The 20,187-nt window shown below is 39.8% G+C and overlaps 1 protein-coding gene across 1 annotated transcript; it reads left to right on the top strand.

The window, feature by feature from the left end:
* The first annotated feature begins 151 nt into the window (after positions 1-151).
* LOC139730775 (uncharacterized) lies at positions 152-20,187 on the top strand. The gene is made up of 8 exons (XM_071641638.1): positions 152-649; positions 9,065-9,197; positions 12,014-12,128; positions 12,655-12,771; positions 14,389-14,613; positions 15,193-15,469; positions 16,235-18,594; positions 19,888-20,187. The coding sequence occupies exons 1-8, from the start codon at positions 283-285 to the stop codon at positions 20,029-20,031; spliced, it is 3,738 nt and encodes a 1,245-aa protein (XP_071497739.1). The 5' UTR covers positions 152-282; the 3' UTR covers positions 20,032-20,187.

Raw genomic sequence — 20,187 nt, 5'->3', positions numbered from 1 at the left:
ATGTTTATGTGGCATTTGTCTGTTTTGGTCTTGTCTCGCTCCATGTTTTGTCTTCTGAGAGTCTTCCAGATAAACAATGGAACAAAAGCAAACTATTTGAGAGTAAACACTTTTCTTTTTCTGTTGACTTTTGTTGCAGGTACAGCAGCTAGTGTATAGGGGAGATGATGAGATCATGAAAGAAACTCTTCTGGTAGTGGTACTAGGCCCATCCTATCACTGACAGAGAGAAGCTTGTGACCCTGTCATCACCATTACAAACACTACCTGTGGTCAGTCACTATGGCAACAGAGTTAAAAACTCAGCTTTCACATGAGGGCATGATGCTGGGCCTGGTCCCTGTGGTTCTACCAAGTGATCTGAAAACATGGCTGCTGGTCCAAGGGGTGTTGTCAAAGCTGAGCAGGGTATCCACCACACAGGAGATGCTCCCAATCCTAGATCACATCTACGACCTCATCCATAATGGCAGCGCTCCTACCAACCACTCTCCCTTTCATGGACTGGTGCACTTCCTAGAGACCATAGCATCTCAGGACGAGCGGGATACGTTCTTCAGGCGGATCCTACCGACAATGGTGGACCTTGCTTTTGCAGTTGGAGACTTAAAGCCAAAGGAGGGTTTCTTCTACAGCATGCAGCAAAAAGGTAGGAATTTGGACTCGGGGTGATAGGATGGGATTGAGCAGAAGTCCATTCATAATGGGCCCCACTCACAAGCTCTGCTTCTTGGGGGCTCATTATCCATTTGCTTCATGTTCATTCATTACTGTGACTATGTCTGGTTTTCAATAAATTGAATTGAATTGAATTGAGAGAGCTCACCTCCTTGGTGGAGCTGAGTATGGTTTGCTGGCTTTGTATTTGCTCTATTCATGATATATTCATGATATGTTTTTTTTTTGGGTTTTTTTTACCCTCTCTCTCTCTTTTCATTCTTAACCATGCGGCATAATGGATTCAACAGGGCTTTCACAAAGAAAACGTGACTACAGAAATTCCATTAACATTTATTTACCCAGGCATTCAATTATAGGGCTTTGAATTTGAATATACATTGTATATTATGTCTTTCTTTTTTTTCGAATTTATGGAACTTTTCTTTAAATAGTTAAGTATACATTGTATAATACTTAAACGAAGGAGAAAGGGGAAACTGTCAGAGGTATGGCTTAGAAGCACTTTTCTAGTTGTAAAATCTCAGCTGCAATGTCAGGCATGCTGCCAGAATCTCTAATAGTCATTGTATTGATAGAGTCAGGGAAAATTAGATGAATGTTAGGATTAGTTCATGATGTAGAGCTATAGTGAGAGCATAATTTTTGTTTCTCACATTATTGTATACTGGCATGTCTTTTCATACACTGGTTTTGACCATACAGCTCAGTCAGCAAAGTTCAAATATTTTGTTTGAATTGAGTCATCACAATGTAGAGTGTTTATGGCATGTCTTTTGCCATGTGATTCGTAGATTGTAGCTGTTAATCAAAATTCTTGTATGTCCTTGAATGCTAAAGTTCATTTTATACCCTCACTGTAATGTACACCATCTCCACTTCCATTGGGTCATTTCCTCAACTGCAGTCACAGTGTAGGTCAGCATTGATTTTATGCCTATTCCAAGTCTACCATTTTATGCCTCAGAAGGGCCATGCATACAATTGTACTATTATCATTTAGTGGCTGCTGCCTACCAGTACTTCTCAGAAATTAATTACTATCTTTCAAATGACTAGTGGTTGAAGCCAGAACCAACATGCTAAAAACAAACAAACAAACAAACAAACAAACAAAAACTAAATGTACATTGTTCACTGTAATGACCATCAAAGACATTCCTAAATACTCACTATTGATCCACTTCAAGTGCTTTTGTTGATGAGTCACTGTAGACTGAAATTGCACGTCATACTGATCTTTATCCATTCATGTATTGGGCACTGCATATCATCCATACCACACAAATTTACAAACTACTGTAAAAGTGGAAATTTTCGCAAATTTCGTACAACCAGAAACTAGAGTGAAAACAAAAGCATGCGAATATTTTTGCTTGCCATATGTTCTAGTAGTTCATGTCTTGATTCCGCGGAATTAAAAACATGCAAAACTCTTCTTACCCGGCCGAGTGCGAAAAATTAGTTGCGCGAAAATATCCACTTTTACAGTAAATGCTCACTCTACACAAACACACACCATACTGTACTTTCTTCTATTACTGAGGAAGATGAATCATTACATCATTACTATGCACAGTTGTATTTCTGAATAAACTTTGAATGGAAAAGTGACAGTTCTATTTTCCAATAGACCGGTTCTGTAGTGTATTCAGATGCATGCTTAAAATGCATGCTTAAAATGCATGCTTTGTTCGCAAAAGTTGCCCTTAGCGACCACAAAGCTTGCAGAGGCTTTCTACCTAGCAACAACTAAGTAAATTCCTGCCTATGGAAGGAGCAGGGGAATGAAATGCTTTGTTACTAAGCTGTAGGAAAAGAAACATCCCTAAATTGTAATGAATTACAGAAACAATCTATCAAATATGCAGAATTCTCCCTTTCTACCCCCTGATGTCCCATCCTCTAAATACACATACACTGTATGTAGTGAATGCTGCACTATGATGCACGGTATTATGTATTGGCCTGATGTACATTGTACATGTAATTGGTTTGGTAAACCCTTACATGTATGTAGACTATGAGTGAAGAGAGGTTGTGCTTATGATACAGTTGTATGTCACCCCGTCAGTGGAGAGAGGAAGTAGACTGTGGTGAAGGGATTCAAATGGGAATAAAGATATATGCAATTTATCTAGAAACTGAATCCAGATTTAAGGCACTGATAGTGTATGAATCATATGAGTGAATCATGGGTTTGTAGTCACATGCACACACATTTATGTTTACATATTTCTTTGTCACTATAAATGTTCTTCCATTGCATTTGAATTGTACAATATAATTGAAACATCAATAAGCAGAAACTACAGTCCACAGGGGATGGCTAGTACCTGATCAGTGGGAATCAATGGGAATGCTGGGGGACGATTCTCCAATCCTTGTGGATTCATTAAAGAGTACATGATTTATCTATTGTTGTGTGAAAATTATTTGCTTCAGAATGGTCTCATATTCAAGTAATGTGCAGTTCAATGTTTCCAGGTTAGCATGCCTGTACAGTGACGGGGCGAACGTTAACGGGCTGTTAACGATCGCCCCTGGAGACAGGTTTCTGACCAAGCTCCAGTGGGTGCTGTGTGTTGGGGATAATTGCCAGATACCAGGCTTGCTGTCAGGTGGATACAACTGTCAAGTACCATTTTAAAAGGATCATGGATTTCATGGATAATCATCACAGATGCTGAATACTTTGAGCAGTGAATTTTAAGAAATCCTTACACTTGTACATGCCTCCTACAAAGTGTTGGTACAAATGACCTTTTTCTGCTTAAAAGAAGTTTGGACTCCAAACTGGCATGTTGCACACCACTCATAATGGAATTTTAACTGATTATGCTATTCTATCATTTTATGCAATTAAGGACTTCACTGTAAATGATGTCACATGAATGTGTATCATAATGATGATGAATTATATTATTAATCCAAGATATTTGCATTTAAAATCTACAAGGTAGCATGGAAATTTACAGACTAGAGTTAGAGTCACAATATTGCCAAGATCTGAGATAGACGTCAAGAGTTCAGTCAAAATTTATCAGTGTTCTAGCCAGGAGATATGAAAAAGGCTGACTCTTCAAAAGCTTTCCCCTCATTAACCTCGCTATGTTTTCAAATCCACAAGCAGCTTTTATAACTGAGCCTTAATATAGATGGGCTAAGAAAATATTTGTATTCTGTATGGTCCTCATCAATTCTTTTTAGGGAACATTAAAGACAAACTTTAATTTCCAGCTACCTTGGAGACATTGTAGGTCTCATACTGTATTGACTTCCCTACCCGTACCTCCAGGAGTGTGAATAATGGTTTGAATTAGTCTCAGTGACTAATCTAACCACATGACACTGATGTACTAGCTCTATGTGCGCCTCTACTTCTTTTTTTTTTCATCCTCTCTCTTTCATGTGTTATGGTGTGTATGTGTTTGTATGTTTTAGTTTGAACATTTCCCCTCTGTTCAGTTCGTATTTGGTACAAATTGTAGGCCTACTCAGACGACCTGAGCACATAACAGTGCATTAGGTACTGAACCAGAGTATACTGTACCTTTACAACGTCTGTCAAGACTCGGTTAATGCTCTTTTCAATCTCAGGATCATTTTGATACCAGCATCTTTGTAGATGGTTTATGTGTGTGTGTGTGTGTGTGTGTGTGTGTGTGTGTGTGTGTGTGTGAAAGAGAGATTGATAGACAGTGCATGCTTCCCACTGCATATCAAATTGCAGCCATTTTTATAAACAAAAGACTGGTGAGATGCTAGTCATTATGTGTAGGCTGATCCTTAGATACAATTGTAAATCTATTCAAAAGTTAATGGATTTTAAATGCAGTAAATAACCAGATAGATTGATCTGTAAGAAGAATCTGTCAAAATTTTATATGAAAGCAACATGGAAAATTTCAACAAAATGGTATTGGATGTTTTTCAGAACTTGAAATTGATTCGTTTTCACAAACATGTACATATGCTGTAAACCTTTATGGATTATTGTATTTGGTCCATGAAATACATGTACAGTAAAATATGAGATGCTCTTCTGTCACCCAGGTACCAGTGGGTCTGTTTGGCGGTGGTGGTGTGTGTGTACTAGACTGGTGTATACAGTGTGTTTGTGTGTGTGCGTCTGGGTGTGTTTGTACAATGTATGCCTATCATGCAGTGTGATTTCTATTGATCTGAGAAATTGACATTCACTCTACAGGAGATATTTGAGTGCATCAAGGACGATAGAAAACCAAATAAGAAGTCCATTCTATGTCGATGCGAGAAATTGATGCTAAAATTAGAAACTCCGCTTTTCTGCTGTCAGATGCTTTCAGTGGAGGATAGTGTAGTGAGAAAGTGGGCTAGAAAGGGATACTGGATTTTACTGTACAGTACTCTTTATGAGACAAGGAATATTCATCACAGCAGTGTATCCAAGGATTTGTATCTATTAGCCTTTTGAATGATATTGTAATTCATAGCTGGGAGAATAATTTATGGTTTCAATGGCTACTTGATCTGTATATTTTATGCCATGTGAAATAATAGTGGAAACCTTTGATGTGTGTTGATTGGGCCTATGCTGACTGGTTGACGGAGATTCAAGATTTTTGGGAAACACATTGATTTGTTTGTTATGAATGAACATGGTCTCAAGATAGCTAGGAAATTTCTGTAATTAATTGTACATGTGTACTACACTGTACATGTATGTATGATAGGAACATACTGTAAGCCAAAATTAAGGAGTTTCTCTGTAAATCCAATTTTGAGTATCAAATCAGCAAACTATTAGGGGACAAGAAAATGAGAGTTTCTTGTGAAATGCTACTGACTGGAGCATTGAAAAATAGTTGTACATGAATATACACATGTACTTCCTTTGTTTTTTATTTGTCTTGGATGACACAGAGTAAATACATTCAATTGGATGTTTATTTCCTGAAGATGTTGATATCTCTTACTTATTACTCGCTTCAAGATGTATGCAGTTACATCTACTCTGCCACAGTGTCCCTTTAAATCCCTTCCTATATAGTAAATAGGCCAATGATTTTAATAGGGGATAGCTGATTACTCCACAAGGGTTACTCAATGAAGGGCAAAAGATGAAGAGATGGCATTGGTCCTCTGTGTGGAACTCCAGCTATGTGTGTACTTTGCCATGCCTGACATGGTTTCACTCTACCAACGATGAATTTATTTGGACTAGACAGCAGGCTATCAGCTCATAGTCTTCTTTCAAGCATTTGACTATATGAGCTTCTAATGAAAGATGATGTCAGTAGTCTGAAATCACGGTAATGGTGATATTTGGTCAGCTGATTGAAATATATTTAGTTTTTCCCAAAACTTCAATAATCTGGTTCTCATGTTCGTTTCTCTTTCACTTTTTACCCCAATGATGTACATTGTACATGTGACATGATATGGTACATGTAAGGGCTTTTTACACTTGTAAATTTTTGCTTAGCCCCACCGTTGGTACGGGACTATCCTTAGCCCACTTTCTGTTTACACTCGTTTTTGCCAAAGTGGGCTAGCCCCACCGATAGTACGGTACTATCTGGCCCTGCAAAATAGCAGGGGTTAGCACCGCAATTGCGGTGCCAAGCAAGTTGAGTGTAAACAGAACGAAAAAATAATCCTGGGCTAAGCGACGGAGACGAAGTCCGACCCTCACCGACCAATCAGAAACGAGGTAATCAAGTGCTGCCGGTGCGTGCGTGTACGTGTACAGTACACAGCGTAATTATGAATATTCATGTGGTTTGGAAAGTCCGGGGCTAAGAAATACAAGTGTAAAAAGGTCAGTTTTCTCCTTAGCCCCGGACAAGAGATAGTACGGGACTAATTGGCGAGTGTAAAAAGCCGAAAAAATTGGTACGGGACTAACGATAGTCCTGGGTCAGAGAAAGTCCGGGGTTAAGAAACACAAGTGTAAAAAGCCCTAAAGACTACTGATTACAGTGTGGCAAGCATGCACCATTGTGAACAGCAGGTTTAACTCTTCTGGGATGTTCAGCACTTTCAGCTGATTAGATGGATATTTGCAACATTCTCCTTCTCCATTGAATTATGATTCTTTGTTTGAATTTTTTACTGTATGCTGAAGGAGAAAAACCTCTTTTTTCCCTTTTTTCTTTTCTTTTCTTAAAAACCAAAGTTTCTGTGATTATTTGCTAACTTAAAACCATCCGGGCATGATATGATTTCCAAAACATGATAAGATCTTTGATTAAAAATTTCTTTCTGGTGGAAGTACAATATTTCGTCTTGGTCATAGAATGTTTAAAGAAACTTCTTGTACATCTATCTAATTGAGTTTTATTTTCAAATCTTATACTTACTATTAAAGTAAACATATTTTCTGTAAAATTTCTTATTTATATTTCTTGTCATTTTAAGAGTAAAATGATGTGCTTCTATGTTAGCCCTTTGTCTGCATAATAATCAAACTTTATCAGGCACATTGTGGAGAAAACATGAGAGGTAATCAAAGCCACAACTGCCACAAATTTGTTTTGGAATGGACAAAGTGGGCAGTAATCTCTCCATGTACAGTGTATCAGCTGTTGATCAGATGTAGGGTACATGTCAAAATTTGTTTCAAGTAATACAGAACATTTGGATTTCTCCTCTTCGATTTGCTTCCTGGTGTTAAATGGTAACAAGAAAATTACCAGTTAGGAACAATCAGTTTGTATTTACCTATGAATTAACCAGATGTTCCTTTGTCCCAGTCTACCTGTGTACACATCGAGATCCATTTCTTAGTTCTGATGATATGACATTGCTCCTGATCCACCTGTCTTGTTAATGTGATCTTTGTCCCTGATCCACCTGTCCTGCTGCCATGATATTGGTCCCTGATCCACTTGTCGATGCTGCATTTGTCCTGGAGCTAACTGTCCTGATGCTATGATATATTTCCCTGGTCCTCCTGCCTCTATGGCTATACTTTTACGTGATCTACAAACTGTGTACCTGTCCTGATACTAATGACATCTGTCCCTGACCCTCCTGTTCTGATGCTGTGATGTTTGTCCCTGATCCACCTGTCCTGATGCTTTGATATTTGTCCCTGATCCACCTGTTCTAAATGCTGTGATATCATCCAGTCTTGCTAATGCGATAATTGTTCCTGATCCATCTGTCCTGATGCTATATTTGTTTGTGATCCAATTGTCTTACTGTTATGTTTGTCCCTGATCCACCTGTCCTGATGCTATGGCATACATTTGTCCCTGATCCACCTGATCTGATGCTACAGTATGACATTTGTCCCTGATCCACCTGTCCAGATGCTATGACATAAATTTGTCCCTGATCCACCTGATCTGATGCTATGACATTTGTCCCTGATTCACCTGATCTGATGACATTTGTCCCTGATCCACCTGTCCAGATGCTATGACATACATTTGTCCCTGATCCATCTGTCCAGATGCTATGACATAAATTTGTCCCTGATCCACCTGATCTGATGCTATGACATTTGTCCCTGATTCACCTGATCTGATGACATTTGTCCCTGATCCACCTGTCCAGATGCTATGACATACATTTGTCCCTGATCCATCTGTCCAGATGCTATGACATAAATTTGTCCCTGATCCACCTGATCTGATGCTATGACATAAATTTGTCCCTGATCCACCTGATCTGATGCTATGACATTTGTCCCTGGTTCACCTGATCTGATGACATTTGTCCCTGATCCACCTGTCCAGATGCTATGACATACATTTGTCCCTGATCCACCTGATCTGATGCTATGACATTTGTCCCTGATCCACCTGTCCAGATGCTATGACATAAATTTGTCCCTGATCCACCTGATCTGATGCTATGACATACATTTGTCCCTGATCCACCTGATCTGATGCTATGACATACATTTGTCCCTGATCCACCTGATCTGATGCTATGACGTTTGTCCCTGATCCACCTGTCCAGATGCTATGACATAAATTTGTCCCTGATCCACCTGATCTGATGCTATGACATTTGTCCCTGATCCACCTGTCCAGATGCTATGACATACATTTGTCCCTGATCCACCTGATCTGATGCTATGACATTTGTCCCTGATCCACCTGTCCAGATGCTATGACATAAATTTGTCCCTGATCCACCTGATCTGATGCTATGACATTTGTCCCTGATCCACCTGATCTGATGCTATGACATTTGTCCCTGATCCACCTGTCCAGATGCTATGACATAAATTTGTCCCTGATCCACCTGATCTGATGCTATGACATTTGTCCCTGATCCACCTGTCCAGATGCTGTGACATAAATTTGTCCCTGATCCACCTGATCTGATGCTATGACATTTGTCCATGATCCACTTGTCCTGATGGTGTGATGTATTTTCTTTCCTCCAGGTGGTGAGACAAGGCTGTCCAGGAGGTTTGTTGCCAGTCTGGTGGCTCACATGATGTTGTGTACACTACCCCGGACATCCAACCCACTGCTGAATTCAAGGGACTTTGAAAGGTTCTATTACATCCTAGGACGGTAAGTCCAGTGGTCAGTTTTGTTTTCTGCCAAAACGTGGAAGGGTTGAAGGTTCCTTGATTTTTACTAAATTAATAAACATTGAAGCCCAAAGATTTTTTTAAATATACTGCTCTTGAAACTCAGTGTGAAATAGTAGGTGCCAACAGGCAAATGAAAAAAAATCTGTTGAGTTGTTTTTAGCTCAAAATGAATTGGAGGAACTCAAACAAACCCTTGGAGAGCAACCCTGTAAGCAGGCCAACTTTTGATCAATCCATAGCATACCTTAGGTCATTAGAAAGACGATCAGATTGATTGCTACACAGAAGTTGATCTGTGGTGGCTTAGTGATTATCCTGTACATTCGAACAGAATATGTGCACTCTATTATACAGATTACCGTTCTGTGAATTCAAAGTTACACTTTAATAGGAAATGAAGATGATGTGCCTGTTCAAGTTGAGCCAATCTACAGCTACTGATATTTTACATGTTTTGTTATATAATACCTGAAACCTTTTTTTCAATGATTGATACAGCCTCAAGATATCAAGGCTTATGTCAGTTCCAAAGCCCCAACCTGTGTCATCAATAAGGTCCTTCAGATGGAGTGTCAAGGCTCAAAAGTCCAATCCACACTTAGACCTCGTCCATTACTGTCATGGTGGCAAAGAAGTGTTTAGAATTACCATAGTAACCAGATTCTATAACAGTTCTCTGATCAATATAGGCTTCATCCCAGTCTCTTTAAAAAATAGCTCTCACTTGCAAGGCATTGTGGGTAATATGTAATGCAACCATAGGACATTTTCATGGTGTGAGTAGGAGCCCCAACATCTAAGGTCAAGTAATTCCGCAATAAAATATACTTTGACAGTTAACAAAAGATCCTGACTCTGTTTGTTGCCATGGTAATTATTTGATGTTTAAGTATGAAGGGCATTCTAGACCAATTTACAGTATTTACATCATGTATCCATATTTTCTGTTAATTCTTCATCTTTTTATGCTTGTTTTGCTTTTTAAGAAGAGTAGTTTGCATGGAAGGTAATGATTACATACCTGCAGACTTTATGAATTTGATTATGTTTAACTCACATTGTCATGTACATTATACACACTCTTGTTGGGATCCTAACTATCAAAGCATCCAAATTTAGCAGAATCAAATCACAGTATGTGTGAGATTCACGTGCTGTGTCCAGAGATTCATTCATTTGTCTTGTGTGTGCTTTTCTGCATTTTTCTTTCCACAGGAAACCTAAAGGGGATACTAGGTGGTTCAATACAATACAGCACACCACAATACGATACAATACAATAATTATTGCAATGCGCTCAGTCCAAACTATTTAGCTGTTTCACAGGCTTTACATTAAGTTTAAGGAATGCAACTGCTTGGTTTTGCCAAATCTGTTAGTACATTGTAGTTGAAAATAAATCATGATGGATGCTGGATTTTTACCTAGTTAATGTCATCCTGATACAAGGGTTAGTGGACCTTGAGAGGATGTTTATGATGAAACAAATGTGTTACACTTACTTTCTTTTACATCTCAATACATGTCCGTTTTTTATAGTTTTGTTTTACTATTCAGTATTTTATCTACATGTATGGATTTTTGTTATTTGATGGAACAAAGGTTTGAAAAGTTCTCAAGAAAAGAAGAAAAAATGGAATAAACAGCATTCAACTTTACAATATTTTACAGTGTTAATATATTTTACAACATTTGGAAAGCTAAAAATATTGCTGCTGCTTATATTTGATATATCTATGTTAGAAAGACAAGACTAGACTAGACTTCAGTGGGTTATTGTGTCCACATCTATCCATGCAGACTTGGAAGTAATCATGATCGCACAAAGGTTACCATGGAAACATTTACATCCGTCTTGGGGTTGTTCACGATACAAATGTACAGAATATACATGTAGTACCATTCACAGAGAGATGTCAAGTATAGAGCAGATTATATTTGAGAGCTTTCATGGGGGGGGGGGGGGAGGGGGCAGGGGATAATGAGTAGAATTTTCATGTAGGGCATACATATATTTTTTTTGCATGGTTAGGTAAGAAGTTATGTAAAATGTACTCACCAAAATCAGCTTGATTCTGCCCATACGGGATGTACATGAGGATCTGTATGTTACACACTGAAACGTGTTCAGTTGTATGCACTGTGTATACACTGTACATGTTCATTTGTAAGGTCAGGACATTTCATGTTTATTGGGAGGCCAATAGGATTGTTATTTTGAGCGTCAAACACTTGAAATAGATACTCCCTGTGAGGTGTACTGTACATGTATAATGTGTATGCCTGCTGATGTGAATATTAGTTTTAATGCATGCCAGTGCTTTTCTCTTTGATGTAGAAACTAAGCATCATTTGGTTCTAAAATACTGCTGTGCTTCATGCCGTTAACACTGGAAGAAGACAGCTGTGTTTAATGAAGCATTAGATCGTCCAGATCTCATTTTGCCTATCATATCCTTCATATTTCACTAGCCAGCAGTAGAGCAGAACAGTTGGTCATAAATCACAAAAGTCTGGGTGTTAGACTGGGTGCTTAAATGCAGCTGTGTGTAATACTCATATGACGGGGAATGTTTGTTCAAAAAAATTATGTTAATTCACTCTTTTTTTCCTTCTTTTTTTTTTACTTGTAACCTCTGTGCATTCATTTGTGAAATAGATACAAAGAGTGTTTAATGAATAATGGCTTTGGAGCATATGTTTGTGAAGGCCTTGTAGGCAAAGAGACAGTTCTGTGAACTTTGTGACCTAAGATGTAGCTTTAACAGAGTTTGTGCTTACTATTTCTGCCAGCTCCAAAGGGTCTGATTCCCAGACGTGTAAAATGCGCTGCTTCCTCCATTACTTCGATCGTCTCGCAGTGGATATGCACAGGGGACCATGTGGAAGTGTGACGTTCAAGAGAAAGGTTAGGAGAAAATAGAAACGGTCTCTACCCGATCATGTTAGACTATTTAATTATGAAACTTTCCATGAATAAAACACAGCATGTTACAATGTAATCGTATCATCTGAGTCCTGCAGTTCATGCAAGTGTGTACTAGCCATTGATGATGTTTAAAGGGACATTTGAAACATCATTCTAAAGCATTATTCTGAATTAAACAAAAACAATGTATTCTCTCACATTGTTTTGTTTGCTCCTCAGGCAAACTATAGAGTTATATGGATATCACCAAAACATGGGGATGTAGCAAGTGATGACTGCATGCAAACTATGTGTTCAAATGGAATTGCAACATTCTACAAACAGGGTTACATTGTAGGTTGAGTCATATATAATGTTTTCGATATTGTGCAATTTGCTTAGGATTGTAAATTTACTTTTGCCAATGATCAGAATGTAAATTGCTTACTATGTATCCATTTAGGCATGTGAGTGTGTCTGTAATTGCCGATGTTAGCAATAATTTGTTCTTTTCTGCATTTCTAAGGTAATCCCTGAACAGGAGCTGCCATCCTTGGAGACATGGCAGGAGAGTAGACTTCAACTCTGCCCTCTTGTGGTCCAAACAGGGGTAATTGAAGAGGCAGGAAGCAACGTCCTTCAGGTAAGCCCTGTTCACATTAGTACTTTGTACTTTTTTCCTGTAAGTGGTTGTTTGTTTACCAATATGAGTAATTGGTGGATAGCGACTCAAAGTAGATAGAAATATTCCAAGAATGATACATTCTTCAGCAGCTACAATGTGTAGCTCTGGTTTCTTCAAGCCTCCTTCACATACTTTAAACTATTTCTGTCTTCAAAGTGAGATAGTTTGAGACTAATTTGAAAGAGGCCATTGCTGTAGGCATGTACTAGTTAGTGTATAAGGTTTGCTTTGCTATTGTGATGTCATCATGTTATTTTATGACCTAGCATTCTCAGTGTCTTGTGAGTCATCCAAGACTGATGTCTGAAACTCACCAAGAATGGAGGAGTGAAGCACTGTGGAAATGAGTATGGACAAAACTTTTGGAAGAGAAGGCTGGATGATCTGGTTCTGGTTCTGGTTGGGTTCTGCGCAATCACTGCCTGAAGGCTGTTATCCCGCGCAGCGGATGTGAATGGATTTATTTCTTAAGATTTCAAATTTTGAAATGAGCTTTTTTGACCAGCTCTTCTACATTAATTGCGTCAAGCATAATTTTGAAGTCCTTTAAGTTGGTAACACTTCTTATCTCTGGTGGTAAGAAGTTCCATTCTCTGGTTGTCCTTGGGTAGAATGAGTGCCGGTAACATGTCTTGTTGAATGAAGGCATCTCTAGAATGTTGGGACCTGTTTGTCACCATGTTGAGCCGGGTCTCTGACGTAGATGAACATTTGATGGGGTAATAGTGTGTACTTCTTTAAAGATGGCAATCAATCGGAACTTGGTACGGCGGTTTTCCAAGGTTTCCCATTGGAGTTTGGATAGGATGGATGTGACACTGGATCGTTCGTCATAATTGTTTACGACAAAACGAGCAGCCTGGCGTTGAATGGCCTCAATGCTCTTCTTTCTTGTAGCTTGATGAGGGTCCCAAATGGAAGCACAATACTCAAGCCTTGGGCGAACCAGCGTTTTGTAGGCTGTTTCTTTGACTGATTTATTACACGAATGGAGATTTCTTCTGGTGATACCCAGCATTTGGTTTGCCTTTGTAGTAATCTTGTTAATGTGGTGTGACCAAGTGAGATCTTTGCTTATCTCAACACCTACAATGTAAGTATGGTTGGTGGCTTACTTGTTGTAGCTGTTTCCCTTTCATTGTACTGTACGAGCTGAAATTTTTGCGGTGCTTTTATTTTCGCGAATTTTGCGAATCGTCTTTGAACCGCGAAAATAACAACGCGCAAATAGCTAAGTTCAGTTAGACCCTCGCAACCGCGAAATTAACAACACGCGAAAATGTTCTCCATGTAGCAATTCGCGAAAATATCTGTACGCGAAAATTTCAGCTCGTACAGTATATGGCGTGATAATAGGTTTGACTTTGTGGCTAACATGCATAGTAAAGCATTTTGACGGGTTGAAGGATCTCTTAACACGTCCATCAGTTAAGTAGTTGGCTTATGGTATATGAAGTTGACACTGCAGATTATACTTGAGGGCATGCTTATGCAATGTTGGTAGGCACAACACTGAGTGATATCAATGTTAATGTCAGTGATGTGTTTCTTTTTATCGTCTCACCCCCAAACTAGGTGGATTTTGCAAATGAGTACATTGGGGGCGGAGTCCTAGGAAGTGGGTGTGTCCAGGAAGAGATCCGATTCTCCATCTGCCCAGAGCTCTTGGCAAGCATGGTCTTCATGGAGTGCATGGAGGACAATGAAGCCATCTTCATCAGTGGCTTTGAGCAGTTCTCTCGTTGCCATGGCTACGGATGGAACCTGCAGTATGCTGGAGACCACAGAGATGTCTCACAGGTGTTTATCTTTCTACATCATAACTGTTCTTGTGAGGTTCAATTGTAGTTTTAGCGGGAAGTTCCATTAAAAAGAAACGTGTGATGGATGCTCTGTGAAATGGCATTAGCATGTGAAAAGAGGTTGTTAAATGTATCCTTTTGTGTGTATCTTACACAGTGGTTGTGAAATTCAGGACTACTGATCAGCATACCAGAAATGAACTGCAATAGACATTGTGATATTTCTGTAACCTTAAGGATGCTTTGTGATTAATGTTTGCCATATTCAATAGTTTGATTTCAAACTTGTCAATGTCACTTTGAAGAAATATACGACATGATATCCTTTGAATGTGTGTTTTCTGTTTTCTCAAGTGATTGTGTATTTGTCAAATTTAAGTTGAAGTGTGTTGTGCTGGATTATGATAGCTTGATTTCATTTTTTTTTTAATAGGCTTCACTGTGGAATGTCGCTTCTAAGCAATCACATCTTCATCTTTGCTTCAAATAGCAGACTCCTGACAGCTTCACTAAATGTTTCTCTAAGAATGTAGCATAAATTTGCATCACATTTTTGACCTCCCTCTCTCGTTGGCAGACAACCTCTCGTGGGGATATCAAGACTTCACTTGTTGCAATCGATGCTACACCCATGAACCAAGACCTGGAGTTTGTTTCCTACCAGTACTCGGACCCTTCCTTGCTGAGGGAGCTCAATAAAGCCTTTGTGGGATTTCTGCAGGCTGCAAATGATACAGGGAATGGGATTGGTCCAGACCTGAGTGATAGCCTGTATATGGATGCAATTGACCAATCCCTGCTGTCAACTGAGGGAGACTTTGAAACAGCATCAGAAGGACTTGAAAGCCTCAACAGTGAGTGTAGAGAGCTTTGTGACTTCTTGTCTGTCTTTAACCCTTTAGCACTCATGCCAGCTGTGCCATCCTTTATGGATGTTTGTGAGTGTGTTATGTGTGTATGAACATGCCCGTGGGACTGCGTGATAATGTACAGTCTTTAATTCAAATGTTTTAATATTTAATGACTACCATGCAGCTGTTGAGTTTCTTATATCTTTGTGACTATGCTCATCATGAGCTGAAAGGCGAAAGTGCTTAAAGTCTGTGTGCAATTGTTTTATTTATAGCAGCACATACATAACATGCATATAAAACCTGTATGTAATTTCAAAAGCACATAAAATGTTCACCAAATATTTGATCATGAATTGTTGAGGGTAGTGATTGAGATTTATAACCCTGATACTTGTAAAAAAAAAAATCTTGCATCTATCAATTGTGCTAGTTCCACCAGATTTGCTGTCGCTCATTTTATACAAAGACAAGGTACATACTTGGTAATTGTTTGAATTTTTGCCAAAGCTTTGTCATCTTAAAGCATATTTTTGTTGTGAGTTTTTCTTCATTAAAGACCATGAGGACAATCATTGCAAAGAGGAAGCTTATATTAAAAGACCAGATTAGGAGAATAATGTTATCATGGGGCTCCAAGGTATCCTACATGAAAACAGCATCCAGTGTAAATGATATGTATCCTCTGCTAGATGATGTGTAATTCAAATCAAGATTAAGACTTTGTGTGAATCTAGTTGGTCGCTTTTTCCCCATTTGAACATGCAGGGCCTGCCACGCCATGCATGACAACCATTTCAGACTACAGCAACTCTCTGAGCAAGGCAATTACTGATATTGCTGTGAAGGACTACTGTCAGAGCAAGCGTAATCAATTCACACAGTGTGAACTGTCACTTGTTGAGGACAGTGTAGTTGTGAAGAATACTGGAGAGGACTTGGTTGGTGGTCGCCTTGGACTGGAGAGTTTTGCTTCAACTGTTGTAGGAGAGGTCATGAAAGAGAGCTTTGAGAGTGCCTCCCGAAATCCAACATCAAAGAAAGTATGTGGGACTAAGGAGGCTGTGTCTACACATTCAGACAAATCAATTCATAGGAGAGAAGAGGGATTTTCATCTTCACAAGTGAGAACAAATGTGAGTAATTTCCACAGGTCATCTCAACAGGAAAAGACCCACTTTCAAGATTCCGTGCATAGGATTTGGAAAGGAGGTAATCCAACAGGAAATATGGATGGTGTTTCTCAGAGTCTGAGAGAAGTCATAGATGACATTGTATGTGGTGTGATTAAGGAGGCTCTTGCAGAAATTGCAGGATCTTACATCTCTGAGACAGAGAGTACCCAAGTGCCAAGCTTGGAAGGTTACAGCATAGTATCAACATGGTCATCTAAGTCGGACAGTTTTGTGCGGATTGACATGGACAGTGACTTCAGTGGCACTCGCAGTGGTGGTAGTATGTCCAGTGCCAGCAGCGACAAGTGTGCGGTCAGTGTGGAGACTTACGTCGCCGGTGTGGTGGCCGGGGCAGTGCACCAGATGAGGCGTGAGGATGCCAGTGAGAAGGGTGACAGGGGAGTTCCAAGTTCCACCCCAAATGTTCTTGCTGGCAAGATTGTCAATGGTGCTCTGAGGGAGATAAAGGATAGGCCAGATTTGATCCGGGGATCTGATTTGCAGAATTCCTATTTCAAGCCAGTGGTGTCTGCTGGACTTGACTCCTTTGCTACTCATGTTGCTGATGCTGCGTTCAGAGATGCTCTAACCGAGGTCTCAGACTCAGTGCCTCTTACTTCATATGACTTCTCTCAGTACTCCACCATTCCATCCACTCCTCCGCCTTCTCCCTCCAATGCTTCCACTGGTAGCTCAAAGCGCTTCAGTCTTGAAGATCCATCACAGCTGGAGGAGTTTGCAGAAAAGCTCCTGAGCTCCATCACTCCTGATCCCAGTGCTAGCATGCGGGATCATGTGGAAAGGTACGACGTTGGTTCACAGGGGATGCAAGGGATTGAAGATTTTGCCAGTACCCTGGTGTCTAGGGCCGTCTCTGATTCTGCACAGCTCATCAGTAGTAGCAGTCAAACAAGGCAGGATAGCAGCTCTGGCTGTGTCAGTTCTAGGAGTTCCCTGACAGTTCCATCTGGTAGCTCCAAGCGTTCTAGTGTAGATAGCTTTACAGAGGATCTCTTGCGGATTGGTAACATTGACCCAACAGGCAGGAGACCGAGCAAAACAGAAGAAAATATAGCATTCTTCTCTCAGGAGTTATCTCGTGTAGCAGAGGTTGAAGAGAAGCTTAGTCAAAGAAGAAAGTCAGACCTGGAAGATTTCCAGCAAGAGCTTTACCAGAGCTCACTCTCCAGTAACACCAGCCAGAAAAATGAGGTGACCAAGTCTAGAGTCCATGCAGCACACCGCCTTGCTAATAGGTTATCAGATGACATTATATGTGACGCATTTCTGCAGCTTTATGGAGCTACTCCTTTCCGTGAACTCATTAGACTGGACTCTCTCTCTGACCTGGAATCTGGCGGCGGGAGCAGGAGGCGGAGCTATCCTCGCCGTGGCTACAGAACATCATCTGTGTCCTCAACCTCCCTGTCAGTCCGTAGTACCATTTCAGAGATGGACCTAATGACCCTTGCAACCAACCTTGCCAACTCCATCATAGAGTCTGCCCTTCAGACGTACAGAGAGGAGTACTTGTCCATGCAGCGCCAGGGTGCACCCCAGGAGATGGTGGATGATGAGCAGGACAGCCGCCTACAGGATACGGTAGATGATGTCTCTCTCATGGCCACGTACGATGGTTCCACCATAGACAGAGACCTTGCACCAAGCTATCTGGAGGAGCCTTCAGATCTCTCTGTGGAGGATGCTGCTGGGTCCATTGTTGCTAGGGCAGTGCAAGATGCAGTCTTCCTCTACAAGGCATCACTACCCTCCACCAGTGGTGGTACCATGCATCCAGGGGGTAGTAGGATACCCGTTGCCACTGGTAACTGGGGATGTGGAGCTTTTGGTGGAGACCCCCAGCTGAAGTCCCTTCTCCAGTGGTTGGCTGCTTCACAGAGCAGGGCGCCCTCTGTGTTGTACTACACCTTTAATAACAACAAGATGCTGCAGGTGAGCCATTTTGTATGTTTAATTTCTGCATTCTTTGTGATATCCACAAACATTCCATGAGTTTGATTTTGCATATTTGAGCTCCTTCTTGTATATTACTTGTATTTACCACTTTAAAAATGTGAATACTGCAGTATGTATTTTTATTACCATATTCATGGATAAAGGATTAGAGAGACAGTTTATTTTCATAACGTACTGTGTCTGTGGATCTTATCAATCTTCTCTTCACCCTCTTCATTTTGTCTGTTTTTGGTTTTGTCAAATATTTCATCTTTGTATTCCCATTTACTGATATTTTTCCTCTAACATTTTTTTTAATTTTATTTATTTATTTATTCATTTATTATTATTATTATTATTATTTATTTATTTATTTTTTATTTATTTTTTTTTTTTGGGGGGGGGCTTGCCCTCACAGTAATGCCAAAGGCATCATGTCATCTATTCATCCATCTATTCATCCATCCATGCATCCATTCATTCATTTATCCATCCATTCATCCAGTCATCCATTCAGTCATCCGTTCACTTATCCATTCATTCATTTATTCATCAACTCATTCATGCATTCATCCATTCATGCGTTCATTCATTCATTCATGTATGCATGCATTCATCCATCCATCTGTCCATCCATTCATCTATCCATCCATCAGTGTCTTGTCATTTACCGGGCACAATACAAGTTTTTTCGAATGACGCTTGGTAAATGTATATATGACAATACAGAAACAAACTAATAAGAGTTCACGGAGTAGGTTAAGGATGGCCAGACAGTGTTGTCAGTATGTAATTTACATTGTCAGCATTGTTTGAAGATAGAGCATTTGGAGAAATTCCCTCAAATTTTGGTGTTAAGTCGTCAGAGTGAGAAGGCAATTAACATGTTCATATTTCAGTATGATGTATCTTGTAAAAATACTTGGTAATGGTCAACATATCAGTTAAAGATTGCTCTGTTCAGGAGGTGCATTATTATCTTCAAGGCTATCAGAACTATAATAACAAAACTGACTTATGTTGATTTGCGTTGTAGTTATGATATAATAACAGCACATTATTTGAGAGATCACAGTGTAACTTCAAAATGAACCTGGGCTGAATATGGTGTGATGTATGTGGGCGTATTAGCACACCTTGTAATGTCATATGATACTGCATCTCTCATGTTCTTGCAGTTTGTGTTTAACTTTCATGTTGAATTTATCTTATTTTATTAGAATCTTTTGTTTCTTCATCCCTGGCGTAAATTATTCCTCAAGGAATTTCCTCTCTCTTGTCTTTCTGAAGTTGGAGCAGGTCACTCTGATGATTCAAACGAGGAGATGGAGTGTAGGCGATGTGATGAGGGTCATCCTTGAATACTGCCACCACGTGGTGACCTCTGGAGAGGCAGGAAGTCTCTTTGACTACATCCTGGGTTTGGAATGTTGATGATTGTTACGTGTATGCATGTGTTTGTTGTGTAATCCAGTCTTCTTCCATTATAACAAGTTGACTACCCTGTCTTCTTTTCTTTGATGTTGAATGTGCCAACCTCAATCTGCCCTACACTGTTGATCTCTGCAGACACGCCCTTGGTAGTCTGGC

This window comes from Diadema antillarum, unplaced genomic scaffold (assembly GCF_040938485.1).
Source record: "Diadema antillarum isolate AM-2024a unplaced genomic scaffold, OU_Dant_1.0 seq00000333_RagTag, whole genome shotgun sequence".
Lineage (NCBI taxonomy): Eukaryota > Metazoa > Echinodermata > Echinoidea > Diadematoida > Diadematidae > Diadema > Diadema antillarum.
Note: the sequence above shows the minus strand (reverse complement) of the source record. Positions and strands in the feature narration are given on the sequence as shown.

What these genes read in the sequence shown, in the direction of transcription:
- LOC139730775 (XM_071641638.1), top strand. Translation starts at nt 283, where the DNA reads ATGGCAACAGAGTTAAAAACTCAGCTTTCACATGAGGGCATGATGCTG. An exon ending in ACCACAGAGATGTCTCACAG is followed by an intron (nt 14,614 to 15,192) that starts GTGTTTATCTTT and finishes TCTCGTTGGCAG; the next exon opens with ACAACCTCTCGTGGGGATAT. An exon ending in AGGACTTGAAAGCCTCAACA is followed by an intron (nt 15,470 to 16,234) that starts GTGAGTGTAGAG and finishes TTGAACATGCAG; the next exon opens with GGCCTGCCACGCCATGCATG.